We start from the raw sequence: 24,015 nt of genomic DNA on the forward strand, positions 1-24,015 counted from the left end.
AAACCAGACACTAATTCATTAAAACTGCTCATGTAATGCCTCTGGAATTTGAGGCTCCCCAGCCTGTGAATACAAAAGAAACTCCGCCTATGGAAACACTACATTTTCGGGTGTTTAGCATCTCTGCACACAAAAGCCGTATGCAGCRCCAGGTTGTGTGTTCTCAGTCTCTATATAAACTATAAAAACAATTTAAAATTTGTCCAAAAGCTTGAGTGCCTCTACCTTTGCCAAACTGCAAACAGCTATTCGAGTCCCAACAGAGTCTACATACATCACTCTRTAACAGAACAGCTTCCTGCTTAAAAAACAGAAACAAAACACTTGCAACCGGGAAAACTGAAATCAATTATCATTTTTTCTTCCTTCCAGATAACTGCATTTAACCATAAATAYGCAAACTCCAACTTTCTCCGTGACAATAAATGCCATTCCAAAACTTTCCATAAAGCACAGGATATACAACCACAGCTGAGCCAATGTTGACAAACAAAACCCACTCCATCCTTTATCACCAAGTTGGCTGCTTAGAGGTGCCTGGCACCTCAGCCTCAGTCACGGGGTACTCGTGGGGAAGCAAAAATTCATATGGAAACACTGAGGTTCTAATAATATCAATCAGTGTTAAATAAAAGCTATCAGCAAAGCATACCAAACTGCTGGGAGCCAAACAGACAGTTCTTGGCATCTCACATTCCTTACAATTAAAGCAGTAGGAGGAGTACACTGAACAAGTGCTGTCATGATGTGTTTTGACGCAAGCATAATCATAAAAAAAGCACTTGTGACTCATACATTACTTTAGTAACAAAAGMCTTCATTTATTACCTCATCAGAGACCTGCAAAATTATGCCTAAACTTCCTAATCGTTACCAAGAGAGCACCTACCCACTGAGGCAGGGCTGCACAAAGATTATTCCTGATTTAAGGAAGCAAAGTTTATTTTAGATGGAATTTTSAAGGCAGAACTCTGCTTCCAAGAGCAGCACAGCCCTTTATTTGACACAGAAATCCATGACTAACGCAGGCCATTGAAGAGCGACAAAAACTGCTTCCTACCAACTCGAACTTTGAGTGGACAGCACTGTTTAATTTCTCACTAAATCTGCCTGTCTAGTGAAAAGAACAGGCTTTTTTCAGCCTCCTCTCACACAGCTATGGGCAATAATTAAATTTCACAGCTGCCTACCTAAAGATGTCTGATGTTCAAGAGCCATTCCACATTTGCTTCACTGTGGTGATACTGCTGGGCTGGGAATCTTGAGAAAAATCCACATTTTGTATTATATTTTGAGATTTTTTTTTAAACCAAGTGTGCTCTCCAGAATGTTTGTTTGAACTACTTTTGAATTTTCCTTCTATTTGCAAATTCCTAAAACTTTTCTACTTAATGTGCAGCCCCTCTAGCAATGTTCTGTGCACTGACTGCTCCACAGTGTGACACAAACTTAGGTTCCTCTGTCATTCAAGAACCAATAAAGACACCAARGAGACTGAAAAGCCACAAAAGTAAAAAAACTAATCTACAAGAAGCACGTTGTTATTGGAAAATATCCTTCAAGAAGCACTCCTCCTCCTGAGCTGTTCTGAGATCATGCCAAGTTCTCAAATCGTGGGCTGTGTAAGGGGCAGCAGGMAAGTACAGAAGGATAAAAGCGAGTAAAAACAACAGACATGATTTAACCAGTCAAATAGTCACGCAAGTAGAAATCTGTCCAGGAACAAAAAATTGACTCAATAAACGTTTTCATGAGAATACAGGCCAATCATTGTCATGTACTGAAGGAGCACCAGTGCAGAGATGGAAAGGGTACAGAACAACAACAWGAGGCAAGGGATTAATGTCTCCAAGTGTAAACTTGGGCCCATGTTCATCATCTGTCTCTATAGGGAGTGAAAAAGAACACACACTTGATGATGCCCATGACACAGAATGGAAAAGCCTAAAGTGCTCTGAAGAATCAGRACTAGGCATGGCTGTGTTGCACTGGTTTAAAGGGAGTTTAGGTGTGTGTGTCTACACATACACACTCCCACTCACTCACACGTCTTCATTATTAAGCAAAACGAAACCCATTCCAAACAACAAGTAATAAAGAACAATATAGACCAAGATTCCTGAAGCACAGGTACCTACCTACGAGGCTCTTTGCAATAAAAGCTTAACCTGGAGATGTTTCATGGGATACAGGGATGTAACAGCTCCGTGCTCCAAACGGGGCAGGCTCCTCCTGGCCTGCTGCACCAGCTCTGGTCCCAGCCACCACAACTCCAGTTCCTGGCTTCCAGGAGCCACTGGTATCTCCAGATAATATACTGATTCAGCAGAAAACTTCTCAAGTTGAAATTTAGAAGTCTGCTGATGGTTTAATAAGTTTAAGCCATCTCATAGTCTAAACTTGCTTCAAAAAACATCATGATGCCTGAATTTAAAAGTTGTGCTGTACTAGAAAATATTCCCACTATGCAACTGTTCTAGCCATTCTCTTTGAGAGCTTGAAATYTGAATTAATACAGAAAGATAAGCTTCCAAAATGTCCAATTTCAGTGCTACTTTCARAGTCTTAACTATAACTAAGCCACTGCTGTCTCTTTCATTGGAAAACACTGCCATACTGCACACATCTGAGTTCAGTAGATCCAGTGGGTTTTGAACTCTGAGGCACAACAAATTTTAGRGATAGCAGCATTCACATGGGAACAGTGTATGTAAGAAAGCCTGCAGTACCAGGAAAAACAGCACCAAGAGTCCTCAAAAAYGGAGCAGGAAGGGAGTTAGGGAGTTCACCCTGCACACCAACTAATCCCCTTCAAAACCCAAGGGATTGGTTTTAAAAGACAAGGCAAAGCTCTGCCTTGATAAAAACTGCTGGAAAAGAGCACTGAAATTTCATTATCTGCCTRCCCATGGAGTATTATTCCCATTTTCAAAAACAGATTAAACAGATTTGTGACTTGGCCAAGCTGTTTTGGCAAGTGTGCAACAGAGTTGGGAACAGAACATATTTTTCCCAACACCCAATCTTTGTTTAAACCATTGGATCATCCCCCAAATCTTCCTTTTTCTACAACCACTTTAAGAGGCAAAACATCAGGTGAGAGACATGTCTTCAGGAAAAGGGTGATTATTTCATTAAATTAGACTGAAGTATCTCAATCAAGAGTTTGCTGCACAAGAGGACCTGTTCAAGGTGCACAGAAGTAGCAAAAAGTAACACAAATGCACACACCTATCATGAGCAATATATCACATCCTCCCAAACAGAGCTAAAGGAACTTTCATTTCATCATTATTACACCATGAAAACTGCATATTAAATGCACACATTCTAATTAAAATCCATACAGTTAAATAATGAAAGGTTTGAAGATGCTAAACTAYACAAACCTCATTTCCTATGTATCTGTGAGAAACAAGACTTTTTYCCCCCCTTATGGAACAGAAGGAAATTAAAGCAATATTTCAAGTAATTAAAAAAATAGAGAAGTTAAAATTTATATCTCAATACTGAAAAATATGTGGAGAGAAAGGATTATTCATTTGCTTTCCTTTAGTAATAAGGAGCTCCTCATTTCAGATGACAGAGCTGTCAGGTAACTACAAGGGTTACTCACTCCTGTTACTTGTCCTATGCACAGCTACCCAAAAACATCCCCATGACACACGGCTGGAGGTGCTCAACAGCAAGGGCACATCCTACCCCCAGTGATATTGAAGGACTCCTTTTAATTTTGTTTATCTGTCTTCCATCTACTATTTTTAATTAACCATACTCCTACCCTGCCCCTACTAATAGAATGAAATTTCAGGAACTTTCACTGGCCAGAAGAAGCCAGACTTTTTTTTGTTTAAATAACCAAAATGTTTTAGTGATGAAAATACTATTTTCACTTTKCTTTTTATTTCTCGTCCTATGTAAACTAAGGGCACTGCTGTACACTATTCAGCTTGGGTTTACTCTAACTGCATTCCTGCAGCCAGGGTCAGAATCCACAATGACCAGATCAATCCCACACAACAAAGAACTGGTGATGGAGACTGATGACAAAAGCTTCTCGTTTGGTTGTGTGAATCAACCCAAACTCAGGTCTTCTGAAAAAAAACCTACCATGTCTTGAGAGCAGTTTCCTTTGGTTTAGCTTCAAATTCCAACATTTTAAAATTATTAATATTATTTTGTGATTTAGCTCTTCCAGACCACTGAATTTTCTAAAACACAATATCTAAAAAGAAAAAAAATGATCCTGGTACATAAKAGGTTCTTTCACTCTGCTTTAACCACTGGTCATTTTGTGAGACATGCCAGAGCCAAAACAACTTTGCAGGCAGTAACTGACACAGTATCAGTTAAAGACTTACAGAATAAAAATTGAGCTGACTCTTCCTCCTGAGCACACAAATTGATGTAGTTAAGTTTATAAAATGATTGAAATGCTGAAAAAAGCAMGCTGCAATCAACTCCAGAGAGGTTCTTGGACAGAGGAAAATCTKGCCAAACAGCTTCTACAATTAAACTTTCCTAGATGAACAAAAATTTGCAAAGCTTTCCTACACAGAGATACAGAAAAAGCACTTACTTTCAACCTCCCTGGAAAAGCAAGTGACATTTGTCCAAGTCAGGCTTCCCTGGTTTATCAACTGAGCATCTTCCCTCAATGGAATTGTCAAAACTGTCATATAACAAAAAATCCTCCAAATTATCAATCCTAAACCCCCCACACATCTGTAAATTGGACCTTCCCTCTAGGAGGATATCCTTTGCTGTCAAATTTCTGTCATGCACAAATATTGTTTGCTACAAATTCATAATTTTTTGTAGTGAAATTCCAACACAGGATTGCACATTTAACAATTYCATCAGTCATACAATTACTTCAAAATTCCACTGCAGAATCCACTGAAGAATCCACTGAAGAAATGCAAATGAGTTCAATGCATATGCTGCTGCACAAAGAGAACTGCAAACACTAATTTTCACAGCATTTAAATTAACATGTTTCCATTTACACTTAAGAATCAACTAATATTTGAAAGATTTGGATTTTCAGAAAGATGTGCTTCTGTGAAATGAAATGTTAATCCCCAGTTACAGAAAGTGTTTCCAAATTTCCTACATGTGTACAGCATTATAGTACACTTCCTTCAATAATGACAAAAAGCTTTTATCCTGAGAATATGTATTTTTTTCAATCCCTGTGTCAGTACAGGAGGTACCACAAAAAAAGTCACTTTTACCATAATAACCTAGGTTAAGAATAAGTGACTTTTCCCCAAGAACTGCAAAGATGAGATGGGACACCACCTGATGTAGAAAGCTTGAAAGACAACATGAAACCTTGATTTCTTCATTACTTTTCAGAAAACCAAACACAAAGTATAACAGAGACTACAGAAACTGGTTATCAAATGTCTGTGTTTGAAGATACATCAGTGGTGAGCCTCAAAATGAGAACCACCAACCACACAAACAGTGTGGACTTACTAAAAATAGCACCATCACAGCCTTGTTGCTTTTCCAGTCCAACTTCATCGTCCACACTGGTCTCCTTATTTCTTCTTACTCCAAGGTTTGTGGATCACATCTGTGAATCCACGACCTCCCAGAAACAATTACCAGAAGCACTGGGGAGCAGGTGGCCAGRGATACCTCTGGCTGTTAAACCCCTCAGTGATCCAACCAACAAAACCAGCACCAACTGACCCAGCAGAACATTTCTTAAGAAGAAAATAGCATTCTCTATTAGTTAGAAGGGTTAGTGCAAGAACCTCCTCACAGGGGATCTAGTGGTGCCAGAGCCAGCATAAGGAGGTGCCTGGACCCTGGAGACAGCATGAGGAGTCACACAGTAATACCTTCCAAGAGGAGACAACTTTCACACTGGCCCACATTCAACATCTTTATCCGTGGGGACTGAGGACACCCTCAGGCATCAGATGACACCAGGTTGGGTGGAAATGCTGTTCTGTTGCAATGCAGGAAGATGAAGAGGCATCTGCACAGGCTGGATCCATGGGCTGAGACCAATGGTTGTGAGGTTCAACCAGGCCAAGTGCCAGGCCCTGCACCTGGATCACAACAGCCCCTGCAGTGATCCAGGCTGGGGTAGAGGGGCTGCAAAGCTCCTGGTGGAAAAAGGCCTGAGGTGCTGATCAACAGCTGAACATGAGCCCAGATGTGCCCAGGTGGCCAAGAAGGCCAATACAACTTGGCCTGTACCAGCCATGGTGCAGTCACAGCACCAGGACAGAGCCTGTCCCCTCTCCTGGGCACGGCTGAGGCCCCACCTCAAATCCTGTGTCCAGTTTGGGGCCCCTCATTCCAAAAAAGACATAGATGGGRGTGAAGCATGTCCAGGGAAGGGAATGGAGCTGGGGAAGGGTCTGGAGCACCAGAAGCAGCTGAGGGAGCTGGCGAGGCTCAGGGGGGACATTCTGGCTATGGCTCTCCACACCTCCCTGACAGGAGGGGGCAGCTGGGGGGGATTGGGCTCTGCTGGCAGGGAACAAGGGATAGGATGAGAGGAAAAAGCCTCAAGCTGTGCCATGGGAGGTTTAGGTTGGATATGAGGAAAAATTTCTTCACAGGAAGGGTGGTYGGCCCCTGGCACAGGCTGCCAAGGGCAGTGGTGGAGTCACCATCCCTGGAGGGATTCAAAAGACGTGCAGTTGTGGCACTTGGGGACATGGGTTAGTGGTAGCCTTGGCAGTGCCAGGTCAATTGGCATTGAAGATCATTTCCAACTATAAAATTCTATGATTCTGTGAAATGCTAATAAAACAACTTTATCAATCTTATTAATATCTTCCCATCTGGTAATGGAAAAAGTTGCACTTCTGACTTGCCAGAAAGCTAATCCCAAGCCTCTCCCCTTCCCTTCCCAGGGATTGTTTTTCAGGCCCACCAGTAAACTAATCTGACTTGAGCACACAAGCAACACCAGAGCTCACACCCAGGGCAGGACAGGATGGTTCTTTCACCTCTAACTCCCAATTAGTTGATTTTAACTAACCTAGAAACAAAGGGTTAGTAACAGCTTATCTGCAGGGCCTGAATTTTATTTAAAGGTATGATTAAAACAAGGAGAAAGTGCTGTTTTAATGAACCTGTACTACTGCATAAATCTAATGTGAAGGTTAAAAAAAAAAGCTTCTAGAAACAGGAACCACAAGCAGGATATTTTTAATTACTGCAAATGCTTAAAATGAGAAGCTAAAGTAATCTGTAACAGTGCATCCTTTAACTCAATGCACTTTCAGGAGAAAACTGAATTCAAAAGAATAATCTATATAAAGAAGTATGCAATGCTAAGCCTTTTACCTACAGTGCACACAAATAACTACGAGATGATTCATTCTGAAAAGCTCACCAAGTCCAATTAATTTTGTGTCAAGTCTGATCCCATCCGAGAGGTAACACTCCCTAAAATATTATGAAACACACAGCAAAGATGCAATRTATTTGTATGTACATTAAAGTTTTAGCTACTGTTGCTCTCCAGAGCTCCCCAGCCCATCAGTCTGGGGCGGTGCTCACTTTGAGATTTTGTACCAGAATCCACAGTACAGAGTTGCTGAAATGAAGAGTCATAAGCAGTYTGGGAACTTGAGCTGTCATCAAAAATCAGTTTAAAATCAGGAAAGGCCTATGGAGTGTCTGTTTCACATCATTTATCTAACCAAAGATGACAAGGGAAGAGGGAAAAACTCTGCCATTTCACAGATGTGAAACATGACTGTAAAAAATTGACACAAAGAAGAGGTATCACAGCTAACTAATGAATATAGACCAAGTCCCAAAAGATTAAGTATAAGGTCATTTTATCTCTCAATTACAAGCTGAAAATAATCAGACTGGTCTCCACAGTTTCAACAGCACTGCCACAGGTGTTACCACAGATGGCATCATAAGAGAACAAGCACAAACAAAATAGGGGTGGGGGTAGTGGTAAACACAGCAGAGAATTTTAGAAAAACTGAATCAATAGCAAGAGTAGAAAAGAAGATTAAAAAAAAAAAAAAAAAAAAAAAAAAAAAAAANAAAAAAAAAAAAAAAGAAAAAAGAAACAAAAGGCTCAGTGCTTGACACTGACAGAGGGGAGAAAACCTCTCAAAAATAAACAGCTTGTAACAAAAAGTAAATAATTCATGGCCTAGGCTGAAGTGGGGGCATGTGCTGGTCATATGTTCAGCGTATGTTACTGGCACCACTCACCAGCATGTTCCATGTTGTAATAGCTTAAACATTTAAAGCTGAAATGTACTGCCTTCAGGGACGACATGATCTGGGCAGCCCTGACGAAACACACTCCACTCCACACGAACACGGGCTAATTTTGGCTCACAGGTTATTTCTCCATACTCCAAACAATGCTTTCCTTGGCACTAACTCACTTCAAGAGCTTATATTAAATATAACCAGTGGTAGTGTGAAGCAACTTTTAAAACCAGCAGACTCAGTTTATCTAAGATTACATAAAATGACTACTGTAGTGTCTGTGGCTTCTSGAGGCCACTCTGTGCCTGGATCCAGGCTGTGACTGAGCCATGCACACACTTAAACTGCTCAGYACCCTTTGAAGCTGTGCACAATTCCTCTGTGCATTCACAACCTCAAACACTGCAAGAGAACACAATGCTACCCATGGCCCGGATGACAGCAAAATGCAATGGTGCAGTTTTAAGACTCCCAAACACAGGGGAAAAAGCCTGATTCAGATAAAATTGGAACATGCAACTTCAAACACCTGTTTTCTAAACCAGCCAGCTCTGCCTCCCCACTCATTTCCACTCTGGTTGAAGTCGTACAGGAATGCTGCTTCTGCTGCTGACACATGGATCCTTTGGGGAAGGATCACCCCCTCTGCTGCCTGCTCCTTTCTGACTGAATCAGCCCTTTCTGCACMCAACCAGTAGCTACTATTAGAACTATTTACATCCTTTTCAAYACCTATAATGCAGTATTTTAATTTCAAATTCCCCAGACAGATTGCTCTTTCCTTAGTATTYTTCTATTAAATCATTACCTGAACAAGTCAAATCCTGTCTCCATTTAGAACATCTTTAAGAGGGTTATTCTAATGACCTAAAGATGGTGTCAACGATCACAAGTATATATTCAGTGAAGAACCTGATCAGCCCTACTCCTCGCTCGCTCGGTGTCACACACTGTCAGTATGTTCCCAGTCAGCAATTTATTTACCACAAAACATCCCTATAAAAAGATAGGGCAGTTGTACATATTCTCTTCTTTAAATCTCCTGGGGAAAGTTGGAAAAAGCAGCTCCCACAAAAACAAAACAGTCACAGAAGGACAAAACTGTACTGCTGTAACACATCTAGTAACAAATGCTTCCCTAGCCCAGGGATGTCCCAGCTAAAGTGCAATGTCACTGCAACACGCTCCCAACCCCCCAGGACTTCTCTATATTTATCTGAGAGTAATTAACCCTAAACTACTTAGACCTTCCAGATAAGGAATTTAACTGCAGGAACAAGAAAACCACCRAACACTGTAATATCAAATGTTGTTGCAAAAAGAACAAGTTGCAGAAACAAGAGTTTCCTTGGGGATGAGGCACATCAACACCTTTCACTAAGAGAATGGAATCAGAGGAGTATTATGAGAATTACCAAAACCRCATCCCTGCCTTCTCCAGCTTTTCAAACAAACAGACCCAGAACACACAATCCCAGGTCCATCTCCCAGGTTCATTTCCATAATGGTGCAATTTTTCTTTTTTCATTGCAAAAACTGGAAAAGCCAGATTTTCACAACCAACATTTTTGGTTAAACCACCTGACAGTTTCTTCTCCCTGTATTCCAGATCACACTCTCCCACACTATGGTTATTTTGTATTCYATGTAACTATGCTTTCAAGCTCTTCAGATGAAGTTCAATTATTTTATGGCACACTTTTCAGCAAYGTTGCATCTAAGGCAAAGAACGCACATACACAAATATGAATAATCTTTCCTTTAGCTACTATTAAGCCAAACTAACTTTAAAACACTACCTCCAAACTTAAAACTTTTACAGAATTTTATTTTATCTGTCTAGCTGAGGGCTGAATTATTTATATTCAAATGCTGCTTTGACTCTTTTGCAAGGCTTGCATGCTTCTTTTCTTTAAAGTCTTCAAACCACCCAGTTTGCTGATAGCCCTAGATAAGAGTGAATAACCTCACGTAAGAATCCTGAGTACTTACTAGYCCACAGCAGACCAAACTTATTTATAGCTAAGTAGCAAGCCAGGGTTAGTGATCTCTTCCAGGCTCAACAATCTTCCAACCTCAGAATAACCACCCCATAAAACAAGCAGGGCTGTTTCACTACTGACAGCAAAGTCAACATCTGTGTACAAGGGTGTGCTGGCAGATGAGTGCTCTCRCTGCCTGCACTGCAGGAGACAGCTAAAGCCATTCATAACAGGCCAAAATTCATGAAGGAAATTTCAAATCTTCATCAGGAGTTGCTCTGAATTTAACTCATATGTTTAAAACAGAGAAAGGTGGAAGGATCTGAGTTCTCCCAATTGTGAATGAGGTTTTTTAATTTTATCTTCTGACAATTTAACAATTAGTGCCAATTTTTTCTATCTGAATCACGTAATACTCCCTATATCCTATGACGCAATTAAGGAAAATTTACTATATGAGAAAAAAGCATCTTAGGCCACCAAAAAATCTTCAAAAGAGAAAACAGAGAAAGAAACAAAGAAAATKTAATATTTTTTAAAGTTCTAACAGAATTCTGGCAGAATCTCAGTTCTAAGGAAGTTTTCTTACAGAAAGCCTGGACATTCCCAGAATCGGATATTCAAGCAAAGACAAGCAAGAATGAAACACTTCTGGAAGAGCCTGCTTTGCTACTTGCTGCTCACTGTCACCTGCATCTCACCCCCTCCTCTGCTTCCCCMCTCACAAGACCTTGCACAGCTCAGTCAGTCCCAAGAACTCCAGAAGTCAATGCATGACTGCTCCAACAGCAGCACTCCTCAGAGCCCAGCAGTCCTTCAGGAAGCAGGAAAGCACAGAAGGGATGCACTGACTGGATAACTAAGCAATGAGAGAGGAGAGGAACCACACAGCTCTGCACCTCTCACTGCAGAGGGGCCAGGGCTCACAAGGCATTGGAGCACTGCTACAGGGTTTGGAATTTGCTGGTAACACAGACTACTTGCATTTTTCAGCTTTATGGACAGACCTACCAAAAAAAAGGTATTAATAACAAAGGCTTGAATTTCAATTTAGGGGATAAACAAACTCCTGTGGTTTTTACCTATTGCACCTCTTTCCGGTGTTGCTACATGTGCCTGTCATGTGAACATTTCAACTGAAACACTGTGGTTTCCAGGTCCAAAATGTCTGTGGTGATTATCAATATCTAGAAAGTTGAATGAATAATACYGTACCCAACCACAAACTGTAGAGTCCACCCTACACTTAAAAGTTCAGCCCTGCATTCATTTCAGAACCTGCATTCCCAGCAGAGGGGAACCACCTCAAACTGCTGCATTTACTCTTCYACTCAGTGACGCAGCTGCAAAAGTRGTGCCAGGATCTTGAYAGTATCATTGGAAGTAGGGCTGCATGAAGATGAATTGCATCATTCTACAAGAATCTTACTACCCAGGCTAGTAATTTTAATAAAGTTACTTCAGAATATATTGCACATTCTTCAAAGCAGAATTTTCATTGCATTTGAACTCAAAGTCCAGTGTTTGGCTTGCAGCCCTTAATACAAAAATGTTCAGTAATATGAAAGCGCAGAGAGGGCCAAAGCCACCAACCCCCTCTACCTGATAAAAATCATCCTGGGTCAGACCTACATGCAAGTGCTTTGCCTGGTTTCTCCAAAATAAGTGTATCAAGAGATGACCATCTCAGGCAGATCAGACAGAAACATCTCTAAAATCTTAGGTGAGCCTACAGACACACCCAGGACATTCACGTATGTAAGGAAGCAACTCACTGCCTTGAACACCTCTTTGCTTAATGCATCATTTAATTAAAAACAGGGTTTTGATTGATGATCATTTATGTAACTCACTCCTACTAACCTCTGTCAGCATTCAAGTCCACCAAACACTGCACAGAAATGACGGATGATATTTGTTACCACTGCTCCTCCTGCAAGCGATGGTTTTCCTGAAATGCTGCACCTCATTTCTGCTGGAAGAAGGCTCCGAGTGAGGGTGAGCAGTCAGTTCCATCAGAGCAGGAAGCCAGTGCACAGATATTTCTACTGTAGATTTGGAAGGCTGAATGAACTCCACTGACTGAATCACTATGAGCACATTTCCCTTTGATGGTACTCTGGATTTGCTGTCCTGTATAAAGAACCAAAAGCTCTCTCCACATGTTTGAGATGTTTCTACAAACTGTCAAGTCAATGTCCTCAAAAGACTCCACAGGATATCCAAATCTTATGTGATCTACCTGCATTCAGCAGATTTATGTATTTCCTGAAAAAACAATAGGCATATACACAGCCCCTACAATGGAAGACATTGTAAAAATCAGTAAAGTTTTTATAATTATCTGCAAAATAATGCTTTTCTTCCAGACACTCCATAAAATGCTTTCAGACAGTCCATAGAATTCTGTCTTACAGATAGAGAAGTCTTCTTTCTGAGATAAAAGGGCTTTTTTTGGGACAYACACACTACAAACAAAAACCACACGTAAAATTTTTTAAAATGCCATCTACCTTCACTATATCCTTAGTGTTGAATTTTTGCTAGAATTTGTAACTCCTCTATTGTACATTATACCACCAACTGGACTAGTGACCTGCAGAGAAATGCCTGGATTTAGGCAGGARCTAGGGTGCTTTAGTATATGGAATTCAGACCATATATTAACTCTGTCCTCTGCTATGAGATGATCCACAGCCAAGGAACTCAAACCCCTTTTTCTGTCATATTTTCTCTGTGTATTCACATTTACAGAGAGATAAAAACAGAGAGCTAGAAAACATACATTAACCAAACGTCTGACACCATCGAGTCACGTCAGCATCCTGTCTACTTAAGTTCTCCTTTTTAAAAAAAATTTAATTTAACATACCCCTTTACGAAAAAGCATGCTGTYAGAAGCACTTTTAGGATTGAAACATTTTTACATTACATTGCAAGTGCATTTTTAGTACACCAAAATTAGTTTTGGCCTTACACTGTTTTAGATCTTCCTTTTCCTTYCCATTTTTATTTCATATAGCATAACAGTTCTTATAACTCCAACTCCTAACAATTCCACAAGTCTCAGCCAGCTGACTGTTGCCCAAAGTCTGTGCAGGCCCACCATGTATTTCATGCCARCTTCACTGCCTGCCAGACCTCTCTGTGAGCCACTTCAATGCAACAGCAAAGCACTCAAAAATAGCAAAAAAAAAAAAGCAGGGAGAAGCAGCACATGAACATCTGATGAGCTCCAAGGCCAGCCCAACCTGCAGTCAGGAGCACTRCAGAAAATGACCTTCCCTCCTGTGCTCCATTGCAGCAGCAGTGAAACAATGGATTAACTCAAATGTTCACCAAAGCACAGACCATGTTCCCAGAAGTGAGACCCCAAATCCTTCTGAATCACATTTCCCCAATTAAATAACCAAGTCAGAGACTTCTCACATTCTATGAGGCTAACCATTGTATTACTTCTCAGCCTCAGCTCTTGAGATCAAACTTAAGATGATCTTTATCTCTCCCATCTTTCTTCAAGCTTCCCAGTGCACCCTTTCTCTTCACACAACCACAAACRCCAGAATATTCTGTCTATGTTCTARAGCAAAACATCTTGGGCCTGYGYCCTCATCTTTACCATGCATTAACTGAATTCTCCTCTTTCATTTCTCTAATCTGTAGAGGGTATGATGCTAAAATCAATCATAGAATATCCTGAGCTGGAAGGGACCCACACAGACCACAGAGTCCAACTCATGGCCCTGCATGTGGCAACCCCARGAAGCCCACTGTGTGCCCGAGAGCATTTATTCTCTTCACCATTGTTTTTACTTACGTAAATAATCAGTTTGCTCTGGTTCAAATTTGAACTTATCCCCACACAGAATTTCACGTCTATAAATTCACCCTTCTTTTCACTAAGCCTTACTCTTCTTAAAATCTCTTTTCTCTGTCTCCTCCCTTGCTCTGCAGGCCTTTGTRACCTGTCTAGAAAGGCCAGAAGATTGCAGAATCACCCAAGGAGAGAAATTCTTTTCTGTAAGAGCCAGCTTCAATCATTTATGCTTTCCATCTAGTTCCCTTGTGTGTTTGCTACACTGATTGTAACCAACAAGCTTGTCTACTACAGAAGAGCACCAACTATGTGTCTCAGCCTTGTCTGCTCAAGTTCTRTTCTGCCTAGAACACCCAAATATGTCCAGAGGACAATAAAAAGTGATAAATGAAATTTTTCCTGTATTCTCAGTCTTAAAAAACAACRAAGAGGACATCAAAACAAACAAAAAAGCTAGATAACTGTGTTTATATCTTAATAAATAATCAGACTTTTACCTTACATGTAGTAAAATGTGTATTGCACACTGTACTAAGATATCAACCTTTTAGCTGTAGCTTTCTGAGGAAACTGATGCTTCAARGGAAGTTAAACTACTTTTTCCCAGCTGTGACAGGAAAAAGAGGAAGAAAAGGAAAAAAAGAAGGAAATAGGCAAAATATCTGTTCCCATACTAGAACACATCAGTGAAAATCAGAATTTAAAAGCAACTTCTACCAATACATTAATCTGTCCACATTATTTCTGAATCAAAACCATGTGTTTAATCRTCATTTAAGTGGTTTTAAAACCTGAATTTAAGCTCAATACAAGGTGTAAAGACCATTTCTATTATACACTACCCCGATCTCTTATCAACACAAGAATTAAGCAGCTTACACTTTATGAGCTGTATCTAAGACTTACTTGAAGAACAAAAATTTTCACAGAATTACTATTACATAAAAATTATCTTTGAAACTGCAGTGCACTCCAATACAAAGACTATGACATAGTGAACAAAAATATCAAAATCATCTACATGTGAGAACACTACTGGTAAGTGTAAATAAACAAATGSCCAACTAGATGTGCAATGCTTTAGAAGCAATTTTAATTAAAAACCAGGACAAATATTGACTCTTTGTTAAAACACATAAAATGGTCTCTTGTTAAAACCCCATGACAGTTTACTAAAGACTTGCAGAGAAAGCAAAGAAGGTTCAACTTTACCTCCTGTAACCCTAAGCCATAATAATGTCACGCAGCCATACCTGCTCTGTACCTCATCACCATGTCTGACAGCAGAGGTTACTTTTTTGTTTATCAGCACAAGATGATGAAATAGAGACCCCAGCATTCTTGAAAGTAAACAATCCTAGCACAGCTTAATTCAACACTTGACAGTTTATAGCCTCTGGTTTCACACCTGTGTGATCCATCAGAGAGCCTTTAGTACTCTAATTCAGCCCCATAAAAATGGACCTACACCAACACCAACCCAGCCAGCTCACACTCCTTTTGGCTAAACAAATATGTTAAATTCTTTATGTCCCCCACTACTTGAGACTTCCTCCTGACTTCCTCAATTCTTTTTAGCAATCATTCACTTAAATCCTTGTGGTTTTGCAAGATTCTTCAACAGTTTTTGTTCCAGAACGATGTGAAGCTCCAGCACCCATTGCCACTCCCCAATTTCCACACAGTCATCACAYTAGTGCTTTGATACATCATCTCAGAACAGGCATCTCATGATCTCTCGACAGTCATGGCTTTACTCTACTGCTACTTCTTGGTYTCCCACAGTACAGTTCTGCCCTGTGTACTTTTCAAGATGACATAGTTTTGGGTCAGCTTTAACTGATTGACTCTGTTTTTTGTCCTCATTATTTGTGAGGACAATGTTTACAACACWGTAAATATTTATCAGTAATTGCATTTACTCCAGATCATCATACAAAATCCAGTAGTGATCAGGTATTTCTTATCATGATTTAGCACTAAGCTGTACATTATTATAACCAGCCTGTGCATTCCAAAAGTTCTGCTATTGGGAGTACATTATTGTTTCCAATATGGGGCTGTAGTTACATGAAGCACTTTATATGGTTATAGCAGCTCCCATCTCCAGAGAACACAAATGGACAAGGTGCTGAGCAGTCTGATCTAACACTGAAGTCACTTCTGCTTTCAGCAAGGCTTTGGCAGGACCTTCCTTCTGTAATTCCTRATGTTCAACCTTAAATTAGCACTGAATTAAAATTAATTACAGTCAGCTTTATACTTATTTTGTTCCACTTCGTAACACCCTGATAATGACAGGACTCTGGCTTTACTGCTCTGGTTGTCCAGACACTCAGTTCCATGTGCATCCTTAYCCACAGGAGCTGCCTTGCTGAAGTCAACAGGGTTGTTTGGATGAGCATGGACAGAACTGCATATCAATCATGGCTTTTATTTCATTTGTGTACATGGACAAATGTAAAGATGGTGTGTTCATATTAATAATCCYGAAGACACTCTGAAATTCTGAATACTGAAAATTTTCCTCCCACTGGGAGGAAGACATGGACACATGGAGAGGGTGCTTTGTCCAAACTTCTGCCTGGCCATACCTAAGAGGACAGAGCAGCAGGTGGAGGAGCTGCAGCAGAATCACACACAAATGTGAAAAAACAGACTCCAACCATGTACAGACCTTCTTTTGCCCTGTAAAAAATGATGTGTCACAAAATTACCAAGATTTGCACCAGCTCTGCAAGTGCTTGCTGAGTGTAACTCACTGAAGCCTCAGCTCCCTTCAGTGATAAAACAGCAGTGACGGAATCTTAACTGGAGAATGGAACATTTATTTTCTATACCATCCAGTGTAGAATAGCTGCAGAATAAATATGGTTCCTCCCCTCCAACTGCTTTATCTAGGTCAAAAAACTCCTTAAAGGCAGGAAGTCGCAGGAAACAAATGTCACTACACATCAACTTTTTATCATGAAAACAAGCAAGGCAGCAGACAAACCCACCACCTTCCCAGTATTTCAGCACAGACAGCAGCTTATTAGTGAACTGTTGTGAAAACTCCTTATAACTGCAAAAGCCATGGCCTCCCACCACATGGACAAATAATTTTCTTTGAAATTGTATTTTTTCCTGCATTTTACATAACTTTATATAAGTTAATGGGATTTGAGACATCTTGGAGAGTTGCTGCATTTACTGAAACATACAGCAAATGGGAAGCATAATCTTATTTTGCATRGCTCAGCCATGATTGTAAAAAAAAAAAATTTGTTTTGCCCATGATGATTGCACATGCTCAAAAAATAAATAAAAAAACCCAACAGCAGCAGAACTCCTCCACAGCAGAATTATTCTCTAAAACACATCTACCTTCATGAAGGAATAATATTTATAACCGTGTCTTTACCTAATTAAAAGCAAATTAATTGTACACATTTATTTYTAAAAGCAAGGGTGAAAGATTAACTTATTTTCTTTATTAACTCATGTAACTCACTACTTTTGCTATTGATTGAGTAGGAAGATATACTTACACATGGCACCTTTCTATTTTGATTTAATCAATGCAAAGAATGATTTAATTTGCATATCTCCTACCTCATTATTATAACTGAAGGYAAGAATCTCAAAAGTCTTTCAACTGCAGATTCTTGGAACAGACAGTTTTAACACAGACTTTGCAACATTAAACCAAAATGACACTAATCTTGCTTCTGTCATAGAACAGGAACTTTACAGACTATAAAGAAACAATAAATTTTAAAGATGATTTTCCAGTTTATAGTGTTTCATATAACTACATAAAGAATGTACATACTTCTCTGGCTAACTAGAGATGTAAGAACATTTGCAGATCAGTAAAATCATAGAATTGGGTAAGGATGTTTCATATATTTATATCAATCATACCAAAGCATATTGAGTGTGAATTAATCCAAATATAAACTGTTTAAGCTTYACCTCAATCACCTGATTGGTGTCTGACAATCTGCACCAATGCTTTATTACAAAAAAAAAATCAGTCAAGAAGGTGTGTGTGATTGACAGGCAAATATGAAAAGAAAAAGAGATGACAGAAACAACTGTAACTCAAATTATTACTATAGAAACTTCCCGCTCATCTCTATTTTCATTTCAAATCATATGTGCTCTACCTTCTTCTTCCCACACTCTTTTTCAATCAGATCTGCTTAAGTGAGAACACTACTTCTACTGAGCTTGACATTTGCAAATCCTACTYTAAAGTAGCCAAAAACCCACCTATAAACACAGCCCAGCTGACCTTATTAGTCACATCAGCATCTGCCAGAGATGGTAAAGTTTCTAGAGTCTGATCCTGTGAAGTCACAGCCAAGTCCAATGTTCCTTAGTTTTATGCTCTGAGGTAATTTGTAATTGATAGTTTTAATGCAGCCAGTATGAAGCTCCAAAATACACCTCTGAACACAAATCAATCACAAGGTCTCACGAATGTTTCAGGCAGCTGTCGCCCTCATGAGCCACTGTCTCTGTCAAAAGTGGTGTCAAGGAAAGGGGAAAGCAGGTGCCCMCATGGCCTGAGGGAYTTAMAACACACTGTAAGCATAGACTGCAAGAATACATTAACTAACTACATTAACAAATTCCTTGAAAAAAGTGTCTTGTTTGATTGCTCAAAGGTTCTAACTGTTATATTCATAAGAAAACCTTTAGAACATAAACCATAACCCAAAACTAAGCAAAGCACTTTCCTTATCAGCTACCAAGGAACACTACCAAAGGAAATGTTATGATCCTTTCACCTCCACTGTTAAGCCAAACCACAGATGTTTCCAGTGAGAAATTTCCATGGAGCACATGAGCAGTCACAGCTCCAACCAGAGACATCACAACTTCACACATAATTTAAGTAAATGACAGAAAAAAAGCTGAGGCTCTTTACAATCTGTTGCACCGTTTCCTGGGCAAGTAACACTGAACATAATAAACTTTTCCAAGAATTTACTCAAGGAATAATGACCCTTGTTTAGAATTGACCAGCTTTCATCAGCAGGAAAGCTTCTACTGCTAAAAGGTAGCAATAACCCTAATTTGTGGCTCCAGACTACAAGACCAAATTAAAACTATCGCTTCAGCCCTCTGCATTACCAGGAGCAAAAGCAGGAGAATACAAACAAATAAAATTTTAGTTTTCAGCACTATAGGCTTGACTTAGGATTAGTCAGTAAATGTTAAGCTAAAGAAAAATGTACTTGACGTCGTTTACTGTAAGAGCGCCCACACTTAGTAATGTAAAGAAGTCTGCAGAATGAATGACAGAATGGGAGAGTTATTTACTGTTTCTTACTATAAAAGAGCTTCAGTTGCATGAAATTAAATTACCAGGCATCAAGTTCAAAAAACTCAGCAAAAAGAGGTATTTTTCCCAACATAGGCTTCGATTACATTGCAGAATTCACTGCCCAAAGAYGCTGTGGATAGGTTTACCCAAACTMAACTACCAAAACAAGAGAGAAAAAATGCAAGCAGTAAATTATTTTAATTCAAGAAGAATTGAACTCTGACTTTGGATCCAAAAGAAAAAACAAAGGAAATGCAACCATTTGTCTTAATCCATTTTTATGCTCCTTCCTGGGCATGTGCTACTGACCACTTCTGAAGGCAGGTCATGGACTAAATGTCTCTGCTCTGACTTAAAAATGGTGTTCTTGTGTTCATGGTATCTTGTTTATGAGGCACAAATCTACTTCCACAAAAGCAAAAACAAAAGTAATGACTAAAATACAAAATCTATGGGTTTGTCAAAATGAGCAAGACACTGCCTTGGAACAGTCAAGCCCAAGATGCCAGAAYTTCTGTGAATTCAAATGCCAATACACAAAGCACATCCAAAAAACCCAAAAATCAAAACAAAACAAAAGCACTCCTTCAGAGCAAAGTTGTACCCAGAAGTCTGTCTGTTTTTCCAGCTGTATCAGTTACATCTRTCTGGAATCCTGCCTCTCTAAAAGCTGTACACAACAGCTCCGACAATCAACCACTGCTCTGCCCAGCACAAAAGGTATTTTTCCAGCCAAGTACCTCAAAAGCAAATATTGATGTTATGATTTACCTAGCAAAACATCCAATCAATGCTTTCACTGAGGGCAGGGGAAATTCCACAAGCAGCAAATGAAACCAATTAAAAAACATGAACTTTACGAACTGAAGAGGGATAGTCTGTGTATCTCCAAGGTATCTGTACAAGAATAATTGCACTGCTTTGATCTGGGTGTCTTGGGCAGGAGCCTCTGAAACCTCTTCATCCCACGAGTGCCATGACACTGACAGGAGAGCTCCTTGGTGGACACATTCAAAAATGGCTTTTTTCTCCCCACCCCCACTTGATTCATCTCACAAGACGACAGCTGGTTTGTACATACACAAGCAGGGATGTGAGTCTGTCAAGAACTGGAAAAACAAAAACACACTTCCCACTGCTATTACCTCCTGCTTGATAACTTCAACATTTGAATTGCCAGTGAGGCTTCCAGGGAAGCATTAAAAATAGCAACCAGAACACTTATCTTAATGCACAGTAATTCCATGTTTCGTGACATTTCTATCTGAAGAAAAAAGATGCCTTTATTACAGGTAAGTGTATACTCTAACATTAATAATTTAATTTCCCCAGATGTTCAAAACGTGTGTTTTGCAGGAGACTACCAAGTTGTATTTCTGTTTTTTCCTCCCCAAAACAGGGAGTTCAGTAACATTAATGCAATCATATTTAAACACTGTGCTGAAACAAAAAAAAAAACAATCCAAGGACGTTGGAACTACATACAGTTATTAGTGACAAGTAAATATGACATTTCAAGTCCGTAAGAGTATTCTACCTGGTGCCATTGTAAGTAATCATTAATTAGACAAAACAGAGATGGACCCTCCATTCTTGCTTTCCAGGACCAGAAAAAAACTTAAAAAAAAAACCAGAAGGACCAGGCCACCCTGATTTTTGTAAACTTCACCTACCCTTAAAATTTCTGATGATTGTGTAGTCATAGGCAAAGCACACYTATTACCGGCAACAGAGGAGGATTAAACAACAACAAAAATAGATCTGGTGATTACTTGAGCTGGAGGCTGGCAATCATAAGTCTTGAGCTCACACCAAAACTACTTTCTTTCCCATCATATTCCAACCATTAATTAATGTATACATTATACTGAAGTAAGCTTGATTCTTGAAATCCAGGAGACCACCTTCAGTGTGACTAGTTAAGTCTACAACAAAACTCAAGAACAGGACTACAAACAGTATTAGTCATCAGCAACACACAGTAAGGACTTCCTAGGAGCAGACAGTACTTTGAATTTGCCTGAAGACTACTGTTTAAATAAAAACGCTTTGCAAATAATGAAACTACTATTTCCCCATTCAACCCCAGTAAGGCTTTGTGTTTTAGAAACAGGGTTATTTTTAAAAAAGCAACAAAGTAGCATTGCTCTTAATCCCCAATGTAACTCTYAGGCTGTARAGTCTCCCTGCCCTTCACCATGAGCCTCAGACCCCTGCATGGTGACTCCACTCCTGGCTAGGAGAACCTTTTATTTACTAGGCTGGATGGCAGATCGCACCTACAACTTGTAACCTGGAGTTAACCACCTCCACCAGCTCATGGCTCTGGAAACTGAAAGCTGTGTGTGCACAGCCAGAGGAATGGTGACACCTCTGAACACAGCCTGACTCGAGCAAACACCAGGTCCTGCACCACCACCCACGTTCACTGGTGGAGAAATTTTAACTACAACACAACTTTCCATCATTGTTCAATGAAAAAGTGAGACACAAAATTCTTCTGAATCTTCTTTCCCACTTAAAAAGTGACATTGATGGAAAGAACTAGAATAAATTACAAATCAGTGGACAGCATGAAAAAGCAGTTCTTTTTTCCTCAGGTCTTAAACATTTAACAGAATGTTACTGACTCAATCACTCCAACTAATTCTAGACTGTTTGCAATCAACACAGATCATACGCAATTGTGCTTACAATATTATACCAAAGTGCTTATAAAGACAAAAGTATTTGATCTACATTTTATAAATGTGTTAGATTAAAATATAGATTAACCACATGCTGAATACTTATTAATATTAAAAGCAGAAAGCAAAAATAGAAGTGACAGTTAAAGGTCAAGCAAGTCCTCTAACTATATTCAGGATTATACAACTCTACACACACTAGCACTGTTAAAGCCCTTCAGAATGAGCATTTCCTAGAAAGCAGCAAGGTAAGACAATTTGATTTTCACAGAGAAACCAGGTGGGAAAAGTAACACAGCAGAAAATACACAGCACCAATGTCCTAAACACATTTTAAAAGCTTGTAAGGCATTAAGGCTGTGTCACTGACGGCATGTGCTTTATAAAGGTACAGCACTCGTAACGTTTTAGGTATTTCTKACTCAAGGCAGCTAAAATACACTAAACCAAAACACTTTCACTTTTCCTGTATGTGACTCCTCAGAGCACAAATCACTTATTTACAGTTCAACAGATCCTTAAAYGTCGTGGGCAGGCCTCACGTATTGCCCTAGAAAATCATTTTGCACAGTTAATGTTTGGTAATGGTAAAGGAATGTTTTACCGTTTAMMACCTCTTAATACATTTGTTGTCACGTAACAAAAACATTTTAAAACGCTAAGGCCAGCAGAAGCATTTCACGTGGATGATTCAGTTTACCCGTAAGAATATACGTTAAAATTAGGCAAAGCAGCAGAAACTATCACCAAAACCAGAACAACCCCCAGAGCACCGAAGGAGAACCCCTCAATTCTGCCAAAGMACCGAGGGGGCTATAGGATTCCCTTAGCGCCGATCCTCAACCCAGACACGSCAGATCCGTGCAGAACCCCCAGGCTGGTTTCCCCCGACGCCTGTCAACAGGACTCGGGCTGTACCCGGTTCTGCTCGCCGGGGCCGCTCCAGCCCGCACCGGGCGCTCCGTGCGGGGCTGCGGCGGGGCGGCCGTGCGGGCGGGGGAAGGACACGGCGGAGGGCACGGCGGCCGTGCCGGGAGGTGCCGGAGGAGGCGCGGGCAGGACGCGGCCGCTCCCGCCTGTCACACGCCATGTGCACCCGCGGCCTCCGGCGGGCCCCGGAGCGCCGGCCCCGCGTACTCACACTCGCGGCAGCTGCAGCGGCGGCGCCCCGCGCCGCTGGAACACGCCGTCCACGAACACGCCGTTCTTGCCGAGGCAGCGCAGGTAGAAGTCGCCCCCCGCTCCGCCCGCGGGGTCCCCCTGCGGCGGGGGCGGCGGCCCGTCCGCGCCGGCCGGCGGCGGCGGGGGCGCGGCGGTGAAGATCTCGAGGTGGCGGCGGGAGATGAAGCTGGAGTGGCCCATGCTCACGTCCACCGAGCCCTGCGACGAGTTGCGGCCGATGGTCACCGAGCGCTTCTTCATGAGGTACTCGAACTCCCGGCCCTCGAGCCGCGCCACGGCCGCCGCCGCCGCCGCCGCCGCCATCTTAGCGAGGGACGAGCGAGGCGCGGCCCCGCCCGCACCGGCCCCGCGCCGGCCCCGCACACAGCAGGGAACGGGGCCGCGCACCCGGCCCTGACGCAGCCGCGCGCTGACTGACAGCCCGCCGGGCCAATGAGCGGCCCGCACGCCCATGGGGCTACGGCAGCGCGGCCAATGGCGAGCGGTGCCGGCCCCGCACGTCCGAGTGTCGGCGCACGAGCGCAGGGGCGCGGCCCGGAAAACGCGGAGCGGAGCCGCGCGCGGGGAGCGGGGCGGAGCGCCCGGGCCGGGCCGGGGAGCGCCTCCCGCCCGCCGGCAGCGAGGGGAGGGAAGGGAAGGGAAGGAACGGAGCCGGCTCTGCGACAGCCGCCCCTGCCGAGCATTGGCCCCCGCTCCCCCTTCCCTCCTTCTCGGCCACCTGCGAGAGGCCGCCGGCAGCCTCCGGCAGCGATCCGGGCCCGCACCTGCCCTCCGCCAGAAGCGCCCTCGGGAACGGCACCGGGCGGGGAGGGG

At 41.5% G+C, this 24,015-nt stretch overlaps 1 protein-coding gene across 1 annotated transcript in view; it reads right to left on the reverse strand.

The window, feature by feature from the left end:
* The window catches only part of FOXK2 (forkhead box K2), a 44,773-nt gene extending 21,087 nt beyond the window's left edge, over positions 1-23,686 (reverse strand). The window contains exon 1 of the mRNA XM_057374064.1: positions 23,162-23,686. Within this exon, the coding sequence (XP_057230047.1) occupies positions 23,162-23,655 (494 nt within the window). The 5' untranslated portion in view covers positions 23,656-23,686. The remainder of the gene's footprint in view (positions 1-23,161) is intronic.
* Between the last annotated feature and the right edge of the window lie 329 nt (positions 23,687-24,015).

This window comes from Malurus melanocephalus, unplaced genomic scaffold, assembly GCF_030028575.1.
Source record: "Malurus melanocephalus ecotype Western Australia unplaced genomic scaffold, MMel_1.1 scaffold_215, whole genome shotgun sequence".
Lineage (NCBI taxonomy): Eukaryota > Metazoa > Chordata > Aves > Passeriformes > Maluridae > Malurus > Malurus melanocephalus.